Source organism: Homalodisca vitripennis, chromosome 1 (assembly GCF_021130785.1).
Source record: "Homalodisca vitripennis isolate AUS2020 chromosome 1, UT_GWSS_2.1, whole genome shotgun sequence".
Lineage (NCBI taxonomy): Eukaryota > Metazoa > Arthropoda > Insecta > Hemiptera > Cicadellidae > Homalodisca > Homalodisca vitripennis.
This window is the reverse complement of record NC_060207.1, coordinates 59,341,618-59,363,756: the sequence shown is the minus strand read 5'-3', so window position 1 is coordinate 59,363,756 and position 22,139 is coordinate 59,341,618. Positions and strand designations below refer to the sequence as shown.

The window sequence follows — 22,139 nt, the reverse complement described above, 5'->3', positions numbered from 1 at the left end:
CTATTCATAGAAAGCATACTATTTTTAAGTTTCCGTCATTGTTATTACCATTTTATCGTCAACGCATCGTCAATCTCATATGTATATATGTGATATATATCATACTACCTAGGAATAATACCTATGTGGTAAACGAATCTTCAAATATCTGTGATAAAACTTCCTTATTAAAAATACCAATGTTACCTAGACAGTGAACCGCGTATTATTTACCGTTGACAGTAATCGTTGGTTGCAGGTGCATTGTCATCACTATTAATAAAAAGTTACTGAGAAATCTCCCTTCTCTTTAGAACATCTGTATTACACAGTCGCGATCATGTCATCAAATCTTCGAAATTAGTTCATAGGTTTAACGTTAGTAGCGGTAATTATACAATGTACATAACGTAGTTCTAGCAGCCGCCGCTAGGTAGCAAGCTAATATAGCCATGTTTATGGATATAACTAAATTAATAAGTGTAAATTTATCTAAAACAATAAGTATGTTCAATTTAAATCCATATTTTTAAATAAAAATGTATTTTATACTCAATATTTAAAAATTTCAAGTTATTTATGCAAATATTTGTATTATTTTTTAGTATATATTTTTCCCCCTCTCATGTGTAGAAAAGCTTATTGTTTTATAGACTTCCCCCCTCTAACTTCATGAAATTAACTTTGCGCAGTGGCAATATCGTAACCAATGAAGTTCATCTGAGGTGCGATTATTGCTTATTGAAAACTTTTACCAATACCCCGCCGTGGGGGCGTGAAATATCGCCCGCATTGGCAATTTGTGGAAGTCCTTCTGGGGACTTATTCTCATACATTCACAATCTCTGAGACAAAGCTAGTATATGAAAGCTGTCCATATTATGTAAATCATGTAAATAAATAACGCCAATAAATTACCCATTGTATATATATGTATTGAAACTGAAAATGAGATTGATTTATTGGGCATATCTAGATAGTATTAGGTATGATAAATGGACAAAATACAGTTTACAATTACCAAATTTTGTGTTGAATACCAAAGCCACATTATTGACTCTAATAAAAATGACACTGGGGACTGAGCAAATAAATAGTTGCAGATTCATAATTTATATACATATACCTTAAAAATTATGGTCCCAGTCAAGGGTTATCTACAAAGAATATTGAATTATCAACTCCAAAATGGCTTAGAACACCTATATTTTATACACTTTCTAAATTATACACCTCCATTCATCTTCCTCTACTCTTGTAACAGTAGATTTAATTGCTCTATATATGAACATGCCATATGAAGATGATCTGAAGGCTGCAGAGAGTGTTTTAGAAACTATAAAAAAAACAATGTTATTCTGTAAACCAACTTTTTGATTAATTAAATTTGATTTCGTCCTCACAACGAACAGCTTTAAATTTAACAATAAGAATTAATTATCTATAAATTTCTGATACAGATATGGGCACCAGGATGACTCCTTCATATGCTAACCTACCTATCCATTGGTGAATTTGAGAAGAAATTTCTTCCTTCACAAAATCTTCAACCACTAAAATGGGTACGTTTCATCAATGATATATTTTTCATATGGCATCATAGCATGGAATCTTTGCATGAGTTTTTGACAAATCTTCGAGAGTTTATCTATTCCAAAAAGTTTATCTATACGAGCCATGCATTTCTGCAGCAATGATATAGACTTCTTGAATTACCTACATTGAAAAACTAAGCAATACTTTTAAATATTTTAATTACACAGACAGAATTTTTTAAATTCAAATAAATAAACGAAAAAATCAACCAAAAGCTTCAATTATGAAACACAACCAAAGTTAATAACACCATTTTTGCCTGGACTACACAAAATTAACATTATTATTATAATTACTCATAGTGTTTTGCTTTGCTCTCCAGATACTCTAAATTTTGTGGCTAAAGTACCTAGAGTAATATTTCGCAAACATCTAAATTTGAAAAACAAACTTGTCCAACCTAAATTACCTAAAGTAAAACACCTCATTACTGATGGATATGAACCAGACAACAACCCGTGTTGCGGTTCCTGGAAAATTATAAAAATTCTAGGGAGTTCAAAAACAACTTAACTGGTTTAACATATCCTATCATTGGCAAAGTAAATTGTGACTCTAAGAATTTAATTTACAAATTAATTGTAAATTTTGTAATAAACAATACATTGTACAAATATATAACCGCTTTAGAGTCAAAATAACTGAGCACAGAATTGATATTTTGTATAAAGACGAAAAAGAAAGAAAGAAAGAAACACTTCTTTATTGAGGCGAAATTAGGACCACACGGTTTTTTCTTACATTTAACCTCTTACATTAAAGACGAGGATAAGCCATTGGCCAAACATGCTGCTGAGCACAAAAAAGACAAAATTGATTAGTTTTATGATCTTAAAGGAATTAATAAGGTCTTACCTTGTCCAGATAAAAATTAAAATAGGTTAAATTTGTTTAACAAATAAGTTCACCAGTTAATCCTAAAATCTAAATACCCAGTTGGTTTAAATTCAAAATAAATGTAACTTTTCCAAATTTACTTTCCTAGCAGTAGAGAGTTTTGCCCTGTAAGAACAATGTTAAACTTCAAAAAGTTTTATACCATTATTTTTATTATAGAACTATGGGAAATGTCTCACTGTAAAGGTATGATGAGTAAACATCCAAATGCTTTTTAGTTTTTCATGTAAAGTTTACAATTTTCGGGTATTTAAAAACGAAATACCAAAATGTTTGAGATTAATTTTTTAAATAACCAATACATATATTCAAAATACTAAAAAGTGAAGCATATCAATCATCAATTGTATGTTTAAAATTACACCTTACCCATAATTCTACGATTAAAAATAACATCATAACAGTGTTTGAAGTTTAACATAGTTCTTATGGGGCTAAAATCAAGACGGCTGTCAGTGCAGCTGGTTCTCCATTCAAAATGTTTATACTCCATTCAAATTTGTTTATTGGTCCCTTCAGTTTCGAATGATCCAAGTTTCACTGTATTACTAATCTAAGTTTAGTTTATAATGGTTGGATATATCAGTACTTCACAACTTTCACAGTATACAAACCATTCAACACAGAAACTTTACTTACCACCAGAATGTCAATGACAATTAATGCAGAAACTAATAATACATGATTTCAGGAACTGACAATTAACTAATGGCAAAATGGTTTTACGTTAGTTCAGTTACGTATTCTTGTCATGTCTTGTCAGTGGTAGTTGACAGTGTAAGATTTAGAAAACAATCTATATGAACTGCATGTAATCGGTACGTAAAATATAGATATTTAACATACTATTTACATAAAAATTTGGTATTTCCAGACAGACAATAGGCCTGAAATGTTATATAGTATTGCTGCTTCAGGTAATAAATAAAAAATGGATGAATATGAGGAATATTTATTATTTATATACTAATAGAATAACACTTTAAAAGAGGGTTACATTGAGGGATGTACAAAAAGTTTTTATACGGATGTTGAGTTTATCTCCATTTCATCTTCTACTTAATGCTGCATCTGAAATCTTACACTCTCTCAGACTTGACTCATGGAATCTGGAAGAGATTCAAAGGAAAATTGGCAACAAAGATGTTTAAAATGTGTTGTTTTGACATCAGGACACCTAGAATACAAAAGAGATCTGTCTGCTTTACACAGCACCCACCCAGTGTAATCTAGATGAAGAGATGTTCTCATTGTCTCATTAGGTGCACTAAGATGTTTCAGACACAATCCCAAAACATGGTGAACAACCAAGATTCTACTCGTTCTGAAACAATGCAAAGAGTTTGCTTTGATCGTCTTTGTCACATATTTTCTTGGATCTCTTCAGATGAACGTTGACTCCAGATTCCCGAAGTCGAGTCTAGGACTGTCAGATTTCAGACGCTGCACTAAGTAGAAGGTGAAATGGAGTTAAACTAAACATTTGCATTGAATTAAACTTTCCAACCATACCTACATTATATGAAGTTCATATAATTCAAAAAGAATATTGTTTGAAAGATTTAAAAGGTTATTTATCTTTTTAGATGCTATACAATGATTTTATAGATACTTGAATCAAAAGTCAGATTGCATATTACAAGTACACTTAAATAATAAATTTAAAATGTTTTAATTCTTAACTTCAACTATGCTGTATCAAGTAATAGATTTTCTCTAAAGATTCTTTTATACATTCCAATAAATAATAGTATAACCGTTATTTTAAATATATTATTTTCAACAATGTTTGACTTGCCATCTTTAACATTTTTGTAATTTATACTATTGTGATATTAAGATGAAATTATAAATTGAGGACCATTCTGGTGTTGAAAAATATCATTCATTCTGAATTTGCAATTTACAGGATTATAAGTTGCTTCACGTTTATCTAGGATACCTTTTTTTACAGTAGGAAATGTGGTAAATAATTCTACAAAGATTATGTTCTTATGCAGTACTTATTGCTATTTATAGAGAGAATCTCACTCTATAGGTACCCAAAGTTTATTTGGAAATCACAAAACAGATCAGTCTGAAGTTTTATAGCTACAGCAGCATTGGTGTTGTTGGAGTAGCGTGTGGGAAATTCATTTTGTCTTTCTGTCTCAGTGTGGAATCAGCTGATTTTGAACTGAATGACCTGTAATAGGTTGAGGACAAAATTATAACAATCCGATACAATTTCGAATAAAATCCAATTATTTACACTCTGTTACTTAGCTTCTGACATTACCTTGTGGTTCTGAAGGTGGACCTGGAGCGGGAGTAGCTCACCGGAGTTGTCTGCTTAAGCTGGTGTTCCAGCAAGATTATGGTTTGTCTTTGGTTGCGGCAACGTCGTTCCCAGACTTGTTGCTCCATACGTAGCTCATTCAAGTTCATTTCCATTTTCAGATAACTGTGGACATCTGGGCTCTGGAAGCAAGATGAATTTTATAAATACGATACAGTTTCTTGTCATCCAACTTTTGCTTACTCAACATTATGGGCTATCTAATGTTACTAATAGTAATAAAATGGGAAAATACCTACAGTTTAAATTTTTATTGACTATACCTTAAAGTTTGAAACTGTAGTTACAGTGTTTTATTTTAATAATAACCAATTTTTGACAGAGATTTTTCATTGAGACCAAGAACGTAGCGAGAAAAACATTTTGGTGGGAAGGGGGTGTCCAGTCAACTTCTATTTTCCCGTTGTAGACAGAGAGTAAAGCCCCATTTTATTCCTTGACCCGTTTCTCTGTTGAGATGTTGACATGTTCTTTCAGCAGTATGTCAGTAATGCTGAATTATTTAAATAATAATAATCGTTTACTAAAAAAGTAATTGAAAACATTCAAAATTTGTGGGGGGATCTGGACCCCTTGAACTCCCTCACTGGCTATGTCCTTGATTGAGACTTGATTTGAATTCCTAACCAAATGTATTGTATCCAATAATAAATCAAATGCCATTAATTTTGTAGTGATTTAAATGTGGTTTTGCTTGTACCTGGACTTCTCTTAAAGTTTTTCCATTATTTATTATTTTTGATATCATGGATGCTTTTGAGTAGGAAGTATTTTTAGAACAAAAGGGAAAATATATCCTAAAAAATTAAAAACGTAAAAAACTAGTAGTATGTTTTGTTTTGTCTTATATTTTCTTCATATTTATTATTTGTAAAATGCTTATGAAACTGCTTACCTTAAATGTGCTGTTGAGCTTTTTGATGCTTTGATTCAAAACTTCAGCAGTAACCAAATCATTTAAATTCTGGAAAAATCAAGTTTAATTTTAAGTTATATATTTGATACATTTACAAGCATGAATTTAATTTCATTTTATACTTTATTAAAAGTTACAGTTGGGCTTGATGATTTTGAATATAACTGTATACATGCAAGATGTTACAATGAATTTGAGTAAACAAAAATTCATAGTAAGCTACGGAAAATCCAGTATCAGTGGATATACCTAATAAATTTGAATGTTAGGTACACAACAAATTTTTGTATACATACTTGAGCTTCCTTATTTTCAGTAAAGGTATACTTGGCCTCTTTTAGCTTTATGTCTTGAGACATGTTCTTGAGAGAGAGAATTGTATCATTTAACTTTGACTTCAGCGATACCAGATTTTGACCCTTTCTTCCTGGAATAGAAATAAATATTATGAGTTATTGCTATACATAAATTACAATAAATAGAAAGTCTCTCATATTGATATATATATATATCAATATGTCAATACATATGTTAACTTTACTGGGAAAAAGAAGAACAAAATTTAGACATGTAGAATTTGCATTAAGCACAAAGGTTGTCTCATAATTGTTTTTGTAATTTTGACCAATAAAATGTTAACAACAATGAATGATTGATTAAGTTTGAACCAATTTTCTACTCTCCCATTAAAACACATTTTTTGGCTCTGTGTGTTTCAAGCGGAAACTGAGATATGATGTGATTGAGGTGGCTTCACGATATTTGCAAGGTAAATAACTGAGAAAATGTACTTGGTTTTAAAATTATGTATGATATAAGAGTTATGTTATTACAGTCAAGTTAAAAACAGTAATAACTAAAAAAAAAATAGCATTACATGCTTGGCACACGTTTTTGGGACACCTGTACACGCACACACACACACACACACACACACACACACACACACACACACACACAAGAACTAATAGGCATAGTGAGCGCCTGCTGGACTTCATAGTGGCAAACAGCGGTAGTACACCAACGTTTGAAAGAGCTGGGGCTATATCATGCATTGACGTCACACTAGTTGCAAATGGAAAGAACTCCAGATCTCTGGACATTGAGGCACTCCATATAATGCTGGTTGACATACTTATACCAGAAAGATCTCCAGAAGAAATGGAGAGTCAACTAATGGAAGCAGTAAAGCGTGCTTGTAATGCGTCAATGACAAGGAATTCAAGAAGAAGGCATCAAAAACCGGCATTCTGTTGGAACGCGTGATCTAGCCTTACTAAGAGAACATAAGCCTCAGAGCTAGGGGAGAATCTTAAAGAGCCCTACAACGAGGATGAGGACGTAATGTGCAAGAATGCTATCTGGAAGTAAAACTACGATTTTGTAAGGCCATAAAGCTGAATAAGTACATTGGCTGGGAAGAATTGTGCGAAAAAGTACATAGGGAATACCGTACAAAACAGTTATGGGTCAGGTGAATGAGTCACGGCGGGCTCAACCAACATGCCAGAACTTTTTGTACCACGTCATCTCCTCCATATTCCCACGAGACGAAAGAATTGACTTGTGATGGAGGTGATTCCAGAAGGAGAAGAGGTTCCACCAGTAATAATGTGTAAGCTATGATCTACATACAAGGGGATAGGCGAAGGAAATGCACCTGGCCCCGATGGGTTCTCAAATGGTGCCTTGAAGATAGGTATTGCAACAATGTCAGAGGAATTCATAAGTGTTCTTTACAAATGAAAGATGGAGTTTTTCCTAGGAAGTGGAAAGAGCAATAACTGATATTGATCCCTAAGGGAAAGAAGCCATTGGAAGAACCGTCATCATATCGACCAATCTGCCTTCTAGATACGGCAGGCAAGGTGTTTGAAAGAGTCATCTATGAAAGACTTGAGTCATTCACAGAGGACTACGAGCTGCTGTCAAAAGACCAATTTGGACTGAGGAAAGAAAAGTCAGAAATCGACAGTGTGGATGCTGTCGTCAATAAAGCTAGAAGAGCTGTCAGTGGATCAAAAAGGAAAAGAGATACTAAAAAGTACTGCACCATTGCCACTCTGGACATTAATAATGCGTCAACTCAGTCAGATTAAGCAATGTCACACAAGTCTTGAAGGATAAGGACGTACCGAATTATCTCTTGAGGATAACCTCCAGCTACTTCACAGATAGGACGCTGATCTAATCTACGGACAAAGGAGATAAGTGATACAAAGTATCAGCAGGAGTGCTGCAGGGATTTGTAATTAGACCACTCTTGTGCAACATAATGTACAATGGAGTTTTAAGACTTAATATATCCAACGGTGTGAGAACCTTCATCTTTGCAGATGACCTCACAGTGGCAGCTGAACATAAGCACTTAGAAAAGGTTAATTTTGCTACTAATGAAACCATATGGACCATAAGGGAGTGGCTGACATCTGAACGACTTGAATTAGCCGATCACGAGACAGAAGTCATGCTAATCTCCAGCAGGAAAACAAGAGAGACCATTACACTTACGGTTGGTGATGCAAGAATAGCATCTGCACCAGCCCTCCAATACCTGGGAGTATGGATCGACGCAAGACTATGCTTCAAGAAACATCTTCAAGAAGAAAATCTGCAATCTGATCTCTTCTTCAGGTAAATATCTAGCCTAACACATAATTAACAAATACCAGAGCGTTGTGAAATGCATAAGTCAGGAATCACAACCACCATGTTGTGTGTCAACTTCACTAACTCTAAAACATGCACTCAATAAAACTAAACACAAAACTAATTATTAAATCCGACCAACTTGCAGATCTCGAAACGTAGTGATTTTACTGATTCTTTTGTATTACTGAATGATGACAAATTTCCGGAAAAACCATGTTTCCTTCACCATCCTTCTATCCTCAAAAACAAACTTTAACAAAGGACTTTCAAGAAGTTAATGAAAAAGCGACTCGAGTAGCAATATCAACAAGCATAAATATATAAATAGATTTAATGAACAAATAAATTTGAAATCTTGGTCTCAAATCAAACAAGATATAATTTCCTAATTTTGAAATACATTTATTTATTATTTTGGGGCCAATATAACAATATTTTTTTCAACCAATTTCCTTTTTAAAACAAGGAAAAGGATTGACAATCTATCTGATGATCTTGTATTGAACCTGTTTTCCTTAATAAGATACTAAAACTAAAAACATTTTACATTTTTAACAGTAAATCGTTGTGTCATACAAATAGGATTTAAAATATCTTCATTATACCCTCCATAATGGATTATTCCATACCTTAACAGACCCTCAAACCAAGAAAAGTACAGCTTCAATAAATAATTCGAGGCAAGAAATTCTCTCCTGTGAAATAGCACATCATTTACTTTTCTACATTTTCTTAACCACCTATCAATAATCAAGTCTTGGCACTTAATATTACCAAAAATTTCACTTGGCTCACATACACAATTATACTTACAAAGATGCTTGTGACAGTAAAAAGTAAAGTTGTGTTGCAGATCTTCACAAGTTTTTTTCTCTTTCTGAATATACCAAACACTTAGTTTTAGTCATATTTATTAGGAGTTTATAATCTATTAGCCAGTTAGATACAGCTTCCAAACCATTAGATATCAACAACCTTAGCCTATTCTTATTATACGATGTGTGTGTGTGTGTGTGTTTTGCAATTCCAGAAGGTATGGAAATCTTAATAGACATCCTGGGGTAGGGTGCCATCACTACCCACAGTAGGGGATTCTCACCCAATAAAACCACCACCAATTGCTCTTCTTGTATAAGCCATCCCGCAGAAGAGCTGTTCGACATTACTTTGAGGGTGGGGGTCAGTTCTTCTATTACAATCTTCTTCTCTCAATCTTCTTCATCACTATTGCTGCGAAGCTGGATATAGCTTTCCAGTTGGTTTCCAAAGACATAATCGTATCAGTCAGGTTTTCAGGCTCTAACCTTTTCCCTACTACTTCTTGCAGCTCTCTTCTTTGAGCTTCAAACAGTTGATAGTAGAGGAATACATTATTATTAAATGCTCATTCTACAAATTACTTTAGAATTTAAAATCTTAATTAGTTTCTGACTAAATGACAGTATAATAAATACATTGGGCATAGTTTTGATCTTTTACACTAATATAAGCAAATAAAGCAATGAGGATGATAAAAATCCAGGAGTGAGAGAAGAAGCTTCAACGTCTGAAGCAATTCCCACATGCTATAAGAGCATGTTCCTATGAAATTATATATAAAAAAATATTAAATTACACGATTTTAATAATATAAATTAACAGTAAAAATATGCAAAAACAAGTGAGATTGCTGTCTCTTTTACCAAAACAACTAATTTGTGTTAAGTATCAATTTGTGAATGTCTTTATCTAATATGACACATCCTCAAAGATATAAATCCTATTATTGGCTTGGATGAGATTATTTTATAGTGACAGAACAAATAAAATCTCAACAAACTACTATATTGGATGAGCTATACAATAGTGGAAATTATAGAGTCATGTTACACAGTAGGCTTCCTTAGATACACTTAAAAACAAGTGTAACAAACAAGTTAAGGAAAACCAAACAACAAATGATACAGAATAAGCATAAAGCTTTGACAAAAATGACTCATGAAAAGCATATAGCATTGTATTAATGGAAAAGCAAAATCTTACCAACAGTTCTCTTGAGGTCAAGAAGGTCTCTGGTCTTGAAGTCTAGCACTTGCAGCAACTCCTGGTTCTCAATCTGGAGCTTGTCCAAGTCTACAGGGTGTAGTCGCTCTCGCAGTTCTAACTTTTGCTGTTGCTGTGATTTCATTCTACTATACTCTGTCTGATAAGTCTTTGTCTTTAGCTTCATCTTCCTCAGATCTCGGTCCTTCAATTGGAGCTCGCTCTCTAAATACCTGAAAATCTGTTTTGACGTAAAACATTCCTGCAGATCAAGTAGAAATTCCATCAGAACCTTCCTTGATTATCTAATTAGACGAGAATAAATTGCCTGCAGGGTACTATGTAATCACTTTAAGGAAATTATTTACTTGCCAATTAAAGGGTTTTCATAGTTGAAAAATAGCAGGCTCATTGGTGGGTTAAAGTTACTGATACCAGATCAGAACCTTGGTAGATTTTGACTGATTAGGATTCAACCTTCTCTAAAATTAGAGTAGCTTTCCTTTGAGTCTAAGAACTTTCAGAAAGTTACAGCATCCCCCTGATTATACTTTCGTCTAATCGTACTATAAAATATAATCACAATGTGGCTAAGAGCAATTTCAAGTGGAATTTGTTTCTTCTCTCCATACTAATTTTAAATGTTTCTATAGGATATGAAAGGAAGCTCAGGAAGAATATATTTTTTCTGACCATAATTTTGGATGTTTTCCTGATGTATGATGAAAAGATAGTAGGTGTAATGACTTTAACTTTTAAATATCTTTTAGAGTATAACAGATGCAATAGGTAAGGATGGTTTTTGAAAAGTGTGTAAGGCTATATTATCAGGTGGAATTTGTTTCTTCTAATTGTACATTAGGATGTTTTCATGAAAGTTATGAATATCGTGGCATTCATTTCTGTAACTGAAATGAGATGATTAATGACCTCTGTTGTAATAAGTAGTATTCTTATTATCTAATTCTAATATATTTCATTTTTAATGGCTAATTTGTACAGTAAGCTTTATCAGTACAAAAAGAAATGTGTCTAGTCGTAAATTTATATTATAATGATATTATTCAACAATAGCCTTATGACAATTGATAGTACAACATTTCTTGTTGTGTACTATCCCTTAGTATGGGAGGTGGCCAACAGACCCGAATGAGGTCTTTGGGCTTTGTCAGCTGTAAGGGAATCACAAGTAGAGTTCTTCGAAACACCAATTTAAATTATAGAAATTAAAATAGAGAACCATTAGTCTGTTAAAGGTTACACAGTTTCAGATAACTCATCTACCAATCCCACATACTGTTATCATTCATACCATTCCTTTCTTCTCATATTTTAATCACTTTATTCATTCTCTGTGTTCCTTTGTTGGAACACAAGAATTATTTTGTTGAAAGATCTCAGTTTGGATCTAAATGGTCATGACATATGCCAAATTTTAAAGAGCAATTAAACTTTTTCTAAGTAAAGGCTGACTTTTCTTGGCACTAAGAAAAAACTTTTAAAGTGCTGGTTAATTATTGGCGTTAGGGATAAAAATGGAAAACTTATGTCTGGTTACAATATCAATGGTGTTTAAAGTATATTTTGCTCACTTTGGAATACTTCATATTTTTGCCTCACTGTATCAATGTGTCATTTGATTCATCAGGATTTAAGGCGGTATAGTCGATTTTCGTTTGTGATCATTCTTTTTGTTTTAAAGTCACAGCCCTATAAAATACAGATTATGATCTTTGAATGCAGAAAAAGTATGAAACTGTTTTTGATTACTCCATGAGGAATTACAGATATTTGAAGGAGGAAATTTGGGCAATTATATAATCAGGTCCAAATAAAAACAGCTGAGGATAAAAATGTAAATTACAGAAAATGTAGCAGGAACTATAATAGTTCCAGAGAGTGACATATTTTAACTATTTATAATTTAAGGAAATTACATTTTTTAATGGAGTATACTTTTTTAAATGGCACTACTTTAATAAACATTCCCTTCAAAATATTAGCTTTTTATAACCTTGGTCCTGATTCATATGCACACTGTACAAAAAATTCATATCCTTATCTTCAACCTTTTTTTCATTGAGCCTGATTATAATATAGGAGCCGATAAATGCTGCTTAAAATGACTAGAACTCATTGTGTAATGGTAATTGTTTATTTTCCCATTCTTCAGGAAAGGTGTCTTAAAGAACTGTGACCAAAATGTTGTTTAAAATATTAAAAATATATTCCAACTGAAATGTCATTGCCTTAAGGAGTTTGGAACTTCAAGCCTTTATTACCAACAAAGTAAATGACACGTAGAAAACTGTGTATACGACTACAGTAATATTTTAAATAATCATAGCATGAGCAAATCTGATTTACTATAAAAGGTACAACTATGCAGTACTAGTCTACAGTTACATATAAAAATAAGTGTGCTACAAATTGGAATCATTTTTATAATTCATTGTGATTAGTCCAGGATTGATTATATTATCTAATATAATAGGTTGTATATCCTACCGTCCATTCAATCCAATTCCATTTAGTCTTATAGTGTCATGTTTTGAAGGTTACCTTTATCGTCGGACTTTACTATCCATGGTGGGTGGATGGTTTTGTCATAAAACTAACGTTATACAACACAACACATGTATAAATAAACAAATATTTAACAAATAAATAAATAAAAAAAAGTAGCAGTCGTGGGACTGCCGATAGAAGTGAAAACGGAACTATTAAAAGTTCGTTGAGAGTAATTAAAAGTATATGCAAAAATTATATGAAATTTTTTATGTTTTATTTATTAGTTACATATGATGGGTTAAACAAATCATGAACAAAATATAAATACAAAGTGGTTGAAAAAATAATTAATATACAATTATCTTAACAATATCTTAATAAAAACAATAAATGAACATATTTCATAAAATCTAAAATTGTTATAATATTTTTTTAATTTTCCAATTTAAAAATCCACGAAAAAATATTATCAAATAACTAGAAATCTATTTTACCACGTTAGTAAGATAAATCTTATACCGTAATAATACTCATTTCATGATGAAGAGGTTAAATATTAAAAACATAATTAAAATGAATAATGATAAATTTTAAATACAAATATTCGTACAAATATTAAAAATGTTTAAAAATATATTCGTTGTTTTCATTATTCATTTATCTGTATAATTAATAGTTAGTTAAACATAGAATACAAGTGAGTAAACACCGAGTGAACAACAGTGAGTTGAACACCGTTGTAAATAATACAGTTATTGCTACGGATAAAGTATATAATTGCAATAACAATTAAACCCACAATATTTTTAAAACTAATAAATTAGTTAAATTAACTTGGTTCTTTCGTAAAGGTATTTTTATTGCACAATAAACTAATTTATTGAGTTAATACGGTATCAGTGAGCCAATGCGCCAACTACAGTTCCGGCAGAAACGTTCACTCATCACTTCATACGCTACTACAGGCTAAACTAAACTTCCAATAAAAAAAATGATAAATTACAAAAAAAATATTCATCTATTTTCACACAACTTTTTCGCTGACAAATTTTGTCTGACCAAAAAATAAAAAAAATCCTCGCTTACTACTTTTTTCTTGTCATTGTAAACGCTATGTAAAATGTAAACAATAATCAAAATTATTTCGAAATTTTTTTAATATTTAAAAATGTAACCAATAGATTGCCAATATTAAGAGCTTTAATTTGACGCATCTTACAGAATTGTACGACATTGGCTTCACTTTTAAATCACGAGAGGAAGCCGTAAAGGTCACTGATTTTCGCAGTCTGTTTTCATACTCCGCCGGGACAGTTTTAACACAGCGAGACTGACTTTTTCATGCAGGTTAGTAGTCCGCGGCCAAGTCTACGGTAAAAAAAACACAGCGAGACTGACTTTTTCATGCAGGTTAGTATCATTAGCATGTCGGTGACGCGAACCGAGGATTTTAACCCTCTACCAAAACGCTCAACGCGCCTAAAGAAGTTTTCACTTCAAAAATAAAAAATAAATAAATATCACTTATACAAAATATAAAATATGATCGAATGAAACAACATTTTGAAAACTAATAAGCAGGTTCGTGACAAGAGTGGATTGTATAAAATAAAATGCAATGACCGTCCCAAAAATTGCATAGGTATAAACCTGCTAAATGAAAAATTACAATACAAATCTAACATCATCTTCAAAACTGTTATTAACAGCGGAAAGACCAGCGTCCCAATCAGAACAGCTGGTCAGAACGATAACTGTGGTGCTAGCGGGACAGAACTAGCAAGTGGGGTTACGTGTCCAGTAGTCCGCCTTTAACAGGCAGCATTTAACACCGCGCGCAAGCGTGTCTTATGTTCTGTTTAAGTGATATTTATTTGTTTGTTTATTTACTTCTATATATGTTGTGTTGCATAGTTGTAATTTCATGTCAAGCCATCTACCACCACGGCTTCTAAGGTCCGACGATGAAGATTAAGTGACCTACAATACCTTTGAAACATGTCGCCATAAGACCACATGAAATTGGATTGGATTGATAGTAGGATATGAAACCTATTATTTTAATGAATTCGTATTCCTCAAAATAATAATAAAAGTTAATAAGTGGTGTTTACTTTTTTCTTAGCAACTCATGGGTATTAACTTTATTTGTTTGTTTGAAGTGCAAGCTATTTAGTTATTATTGCTGCAAACTAGTCATTCATTTACAAAACATATATTCAGGCCCGTACTCATACCTGTTTTTTCTTACAATTTTACCAGAGCCCGTTCTCTTGTGGGGGCCCTAGCGAGTCTGCCCCACGTCTGCGAGTTGACGGGGGCGCTGTGGCGTGACGTGGTGATGGAGTTCGGCCAAATATCTTTTCCAGGGCCCGCCAAGTTGAGTACGGCCCTGCATATAGTTCATATATTGTAATTAGTTATTACCTTAGAAATTTATCTTGGAATACACGTCCAGTTTTCTTGTCTGTACCTTCATTGATAAAATTTCCAAAGTTTTTCTTACTCTCTTGTAACGTATCCAGTTGTGAGCAAAAGTTTTCTTCTTCCGTTTGAAGAAGAAATTTTGCAGAATGAAATCTTTTTTTCAGCTTATCCATTGTCATCTTTCCCTCTTCCATTTCTCTCTCCACCATCTCAATACGGTAAATAATATTTATCCTGTAAATAACATTTCAATAACAATGGTGAACATTCAGTATTACCCAGTAATACTAATATGAAACATTTATTTTACCATTATCTGTATAATTATTGTTGTTGTTTACTGTAGACATTTTGTGTAATAATGCATTATTGAAAATGTTTGTTTGAGAAATTTTATACATATATAAAAAAGGTAAATTTAAAGTCAAGATCATAAAACAACAAATCACTCCCTGAAGCTTTACCTCATGTAGTACTTACTCTAAAATTATTGACATTTTTATCTTCAGTCATTTTTATTTGAGCTTGGTTATAAAATTTCCTAAATTTCTTACTTTAAATAGCTGTAATCTTGATAGAGATATCAAAACATCTTTCTTTTGTCTTTATCGAAGAGTTACTGCAACCTGTTTCTTGTTTAAACTAAGTAAACTTGACAATGATATTAATGCTGCTACTTCTAATAATTTTTATACTAATTCAAACTTGGGTATTTGTAAACCTTGGTTGATGGATGAAGACTATGATAGCACATATTCTATAGATTTTAAAATGATGTATTCAAATGTTCAAAGTCAAAAAGATAAAACCTCAGTTTTAGAGAGTGTTTTAATAAATTCAAACATTGCCATAATATATCTTACTGAACATTGGTTGAAACACAATGAGAGAAATTTTGCCTTTCCTAGTGGATTTTACTGTGCTTATAGTAAAGAAAATTGTATTAGAGGAGGAACAGAAATATTTTTATTGAATAAATACAAATAAAGAATGTGTGACCTATGTCAGTTCAGTGAAGAAATAGATTTTGAATCATCCACGGTGTTCATAGACTGACTACAAACTGTTGTAGTCTCATTATATCACTCACCTAATGGTAATCCAAATAACGTCCTAAATATTTTAGAACCCTTTTTGAAGAAAAATGTTAAAACAGTATAAATGCTACAATATCTTAGTGTGGGAGGGAGAGGGGGAGTGATTTTAACAGCAGCTTTGGTGTGACAAAAAAGCAAAACAGTTAGGACACTATTAAATGTTTTTAAACAATCTAATTTTTATTACTTAAATGACAAACCAACATGAGGACAAAACTGCCTCACTAATGTATTTTTTTGTCAAAGATCTGTTGTATAGGCAACATTAAAACCATTGAATTCCCTTTCTCTGACCACCTAGATCTAACTTTTTATTTTAAGGTGAAAAAGAAAGATTAAAATGGGTTGCTCAATGACAGGTTGTCAACAATTAAATTCTTAGTCAAGCACTATTTACATAAAAAATATAGCAGCATTGGCCTTGAGTTTGAATGCTTGTGATTAGTCAAAGATATCAACAGTCAATCTAGAAAGTAAATGTTCAGAAACACAATTTACGGCTATTTTCAATTTGATAACTAAAAATATTTATTATTTCTAAACGATTTTAAAAACCAAAAATAGTTTTTGCAATAAAAAAAGCCAGATAAAATATGGTATACTAGTGTGGTGTCTTCTATGAAGGAAAGACATCTATTTTTGAAATCCTTGTTAAAGCATCCAAACAATCAAAATAATTCATCAATTTAAAACACATATTTAGAATTTTAAAAAGAGTTTAAAAGGTCTATACAAAAAGCTAAACTTTGAAAGAATTTGAAACACATTGAAAGTATTAAAAATAAATGTAAAGCAGAATGATACACACACAAGCAAAATGTTAAACCGGAAATCAAACCAAATGAGTTCAATATGTATTTTATTGATTAAAAAAATTGAATATAACAAAAAGTAGCTAGTTCAAAAATACAAGTTTTCTTCATTGAACTATTAAATGAAAATGAAACTATCACCATGAAAACCTTTGAATGGCTTTCAATAAAAACAAAAGATAAAATGCTGTCAAAAGATTGATTAAATCCGATAGTAGTGATGTTTACTATATGACTAATAATGATTTTTTTTAAATACATTTTTAGGTTTGTTTAAGATTTCACAAGTTAGTCCTATATATAAGAAAGGCCCTAAAGATCAACCACAAAGTACTGACCTGTATCAATCATTCCAGTGATAGGTAAATTAATAGAACTCCTAGTGTATGAACAAGTTGTTAAATTTTTAGAATCTAGTAATTTGCTTAATTCATCCCAATTTGGCTTTAGAAGGAGGAGGTGCACAGTAGATGCCTTGGATACATTAGGAAGAAGAGTTATTTTAAGTTTTGAAAGGAAAACCTATGTTCAGGCTAGCTTTTGTGACCTGAGCAAAGCTTTTAATTGTGTAGATGGTGATATTCTAATAAAAAAACAAATGGTTTTCATGGTTCTTCATGAAATTATTCAAATCTTACTTTACTAATCATTAATGGCAAGTGGTATAAAGAAATTCGTGTTCAGTTGGGGGTTCCTCAGGGCTCTGACCTTAGACCCCTTCTCTTTTTAATTTATATAAATGACTTTCCCTGTTGTGTTTATTCAAAAACTATTCTTTATGCTGACAACACATAATTTTAAATGTATGCAACGGTCTTGAAAAATTATTTGGTTTTACAAAAAATACATTATCTAATGCCAAAAGTTAGTTCCGTAGCAATGGATTTTTATTAAATTATGAGAAAACACAACATATGAACTTCAATATAAAAAATATATTTTTATATGCAGACCAAAATTTTGTTGGTGCTAACAAACTTGTCTATATATAAATGGTTATCTTGGAGTAACCATATAGATTACTACTTAAGTACAAAGCTATCAAGGGTTGTTTATCTCCTACACAGACTTAGTGAGGCCTTTCCTAGTAGTTATATTCAAACAGCCTATTTTGCCTACTTCAGTCTATTGTGAGGTATGGTTTAATTATATGGGGTAACTGGATTAGGGCACAAGAAATTTTGAAAATTAAAAAAAAAAGCACTTAGGACTATTATAAGAGCAGATCCCATATATCACTGTAGACCTCTCTTTATAGAACAGAATATTTTGACAATGACAAATTTGTACATTTTTGATTTAGTTGTTTATATAATAAAAATACAAATATGTTGAAACTTCATTCAGATAAACAGGAATTACAACATGCAAATGAACAGTAGAGCAATTATATACTCACCACCTAAGTAAAACACAAAATAGTCATTTAGTGGTATCAATTGAAGTTTTTAACATTGTACAACCCAATAAATGCATATCCTTGGTTAATGTTTAAAAGAAAGTTTTTTAAATGAGTATCATAAAATCCCTTCTGTGCCTCCATAAATTCACAAGTATAAATCAGATTTCCTTTTGATGAATGTAAATAAAGTAATGAAATTAGTTAGATTATAATCATATATGCTCTTTATAATTGTTTTTTAAGAGTGATTTCACAAAGAGATTTAATTTCAGTATTATATTTAGTAATTTGTAAATCTTATATAACATATATGCTATTTAAAGTTTTTAATTTATAAGATGAATTTATGTAACTTATAACATATGTAACTTATAATTTAGATTCATTTTTTACTTAAAGTAATCTAAGTTAAAATTCAGGTTATAACTCAGTGTTTTCTTTAATTATTGATTTGACCTAGTCTTAACTAAATGAATTTTGACTTTTTTAACAACTTGTATGAGTTCTTACAACAAATAAAGATGATTGAACCAAAAACCAATTGCACACCCTTAATTATTTGATAATAGGCAGGCCTTTGGGAGGAAAAGAAAGAATATGCTGGTTAGAAGAACATGTATTAAGGTATGAAAGTTTACCTGAATAATTATAATTAATTACAAGATAAGTTGAACCATTTCCACATAATTCTGTTATTTAAAATTTGACATTTTGGATCTGTTTAAAAATTTAATTTTTGAAAACTTATGAAAATGAGTAAACAATAATTTTGTGTACCTGTTGGTAGCCATGGATGAATGAAGAGCACTACGAGATGTGAGGACAGGGCTTGAACTGGTGGAGGTGCGAGTGAGTGTCAAGGTCGAGGAGTCTAGTGATGCTGTTGTGGAGAGAGATCGGCTCATATACACGTCTCTGAACGCTGGGTGTTCCATCATTGGCCTATCTAAACCTGAAGATCATGGCAAGGAACCACTTCAAAGATATGAATTTAAGAATAATATAACAGAAACCATCATTAACAGCGCACACAAATATAGATATAATGTGTTATAGTACAAAATATAAATAGTGTAAAGTTTCATATAAATTTACCAATTAATAGGTTTGGATTCTTCTTGCGCAAATACCGTTCCATAACTTCATTCGCTTGAGTTTGAAGAAAGTTGTCTCTTGTCATTGCTTCTATCTCTGCCAAAATTTCTTGTAAATTTGAATAATCTAGAAAATAAAAGGAATGTAATAAAATACTTTTTAAAATAAATGTGTAACATGACATGAATAAGAGGATTATACCCAAAAACTTTGGTAAATAGATAAAACAATTCAAAAAATTAGTTCATCATATTTTTAAATAGTTGTCATTCTCAGAAAAAATACTTATTTTATGATGAATAAATTTATTCTTTTTACTATAATGTTACACTGATGTAGTATATCACTTTTAATACTTTTTAACTGTACTTTAAATAAAATATAATGTTTAAATACATTATTCAGTTTTCTTAACTAGCATCTCCAAAGTAGATTCCCAAAGGGATCCTTAGGTGCCAGTGGCAAAGCCAGAGGGGAGGGGTTTGACCTTTACAAACCCTCTTTTATAATGTCTCATACAGGGTATTATCTTCACTATTACATGCCTAGCATGCATTTACCTGTAAGATACAATTATTGATTGTGAATTTGGCACTGTACCTTGTAGCAATTCATATGTTCCATTTAATTTATGAATTGTAATTTCTTTAATTTTTTTATGAATTTTAAATAAATAATGAATTTCATATTATTTTATCATCTGATTCTGATTACTTCTGAGAGATGAAAGAGAAATTACACCATAGGAAAAGTAAAGCATAATAAAATAGTAATGAAAATTAATTGTCTCATATGTATCAATTTAATATGTTCTACTAATGGCATGGGCATTAAAATATATTGTAACTTTGAATTAATTTAAATTTGGTCTATAAGTAGTACCAAATTAATATCACATTTTTATAATTGTGTTTCTAAAATCAAGGATTATATAAAAAGATTTACTTATTTTTAATTGCAGTAAACAACTGTAAATATAATATGCAAATGTTCTCACCTTCAACATTTTTACGAGAGTAACCAGATGTTTTAGATACTGCATCCATGATTTTGAATTTTATATCACAACTTAAACATAATCTAACTTAAATTGTTCCTCAACTGAACTGTCCAGTCTAACCTAAACAACTCTGTAAATACCAGGTATATGCTGACAGGATGTTGCCACGAATAATATCAGATACAGCTGGTTGCTATGTGAACCATTAAACAATAACTGAGTTACATAGAGAAGAGGAGTCTAGTCTTCCATAAATTAAACAGAAACAGCAGCAAATACACAAACATAATTTATATGTATTACAATGTAACCATTTTGCCCTTTGTACAGTTTAGAAAATTACTACAAAACATCTTACTGCTGTATTTTGTATCTGTCTATGCATTTTTATCCACACAATAACTAGATAGATCTAATCTTAAATATGTTCAGAATGTTTCTTATCTATTCTTTTATAAAAACAAGAAAGAATTGCTTTATAAATATGTTTTATCTTTCATAATTTTTATGGAATACTTACACTAATACTAATCAAAAATCCTATCCATAACTGCTGGGTTTTGGATCTCTTCATTGAACATAATTATTTTCTTGAGAGTTTCTCTACAGTCTCTTATATTTATTTCCTTTTGGGATAATTTTGATAAATAACACATAAAGACTTTTTCCCATTGCATCACTTCATTCATGAATTGTTTATTTCTAATAAAGGTTTCAATTCTTGACCTCACCAATTTTCACATAACTTACCAATAAAATCTATCAGTTAATAAATCCACATAGTAGGATTGTTTTATTACGTTTATGTCATGTTTTAATTGGAGTACTCTTTTATGTTATAGTTAGTATAACAGTAGAATATGGATTGGAACTGCTGTGTGCAATCTTTTTTCTAACACTTCTGACTTCCTTTCTCCAGCACCCTCCGCCAATTGCATTCTTACCTTCCTTTACCCTCATGTTTTAACACTTTAGTCTTATTTTCCTTCCATACAGAGAACATTTATGTATTATTTTCACTTATTTATAATTAGCCATCTCCCTTACCTGTCCAAATCACAAGTTGATCCTTTCAACCATTTTTCTTTTCCAACTTGCTTTCTAACATCTTTATTCCTGTCTTTCTAGTCAATCCTGCTCATACCACTAATTGACCAGGTCATTCATCCATACAATACAATCACAAAATATATCCATATATCACTGTTTATATATCATTGACACATCCTTGCTTTTTACTGATCTTTCCACTCCTTTCACAAAATCTCATGTTTCTTTTTTTAAAGTTAATTGTTGATGGTTATAACAGTATTTTGGACATTATCCATTGTTATATGTGCCATCTTTGTAACATATAACAATAGCAAATGTCCAAAGTCCTGTTATACCTCCTAC

General features: G+C 31.3%; 1 protein-coding gene and 1 non-coding gene across 2 annotated transcripts; one reads left to right on the top strand and one right to left on the bottom strand.

Moving 5' to 3' along the window:
* The first annotated feature begins 659 nt into the window (after positions 1–659).
* Positions 660–800, top strand: LOC124353275. Its single transcript, XR_006921591.1, has one exon. It is a non-coding gene; the product is annotated as a U4 spliceosomal RNA (small nuclear RNA).
* A 3,697-nt stretch (positions 801–4,497) lies between these two features.
* LOC124367170 (coiled-coil domain-containing protein 113-like) lies at positions 4,498–20,900 on the bottom strand. Its single transcript, XM_046823851.1, has 9 exons — positions 20,742–20,900; positions 19,745–19,870; positions 19,427–19,601; positions 15,339–15,572; positions 10,401–10,633; positions 6,023–6,153; positions 5,706–5,774; positions 4,751–4,932; positions 4,498–4,657 (listed from the first exon to the last, which is right to left on the bottom strand). The coding sequence occupies exons 1-9, from the start codon at positions 20,788–20,790 to the stop codon at positions 4,564–4,566; spliced, it is 1,293 nt and encodes a 430-aa protein (XP_046679807.1). The 5' UTR covers positions 20,791–20,900; the 3' UTR covers positions 4,498–4,563.
* Between the last annotated feature and the right edge of the window lie 1,239 nt (positions 20,901–22,139).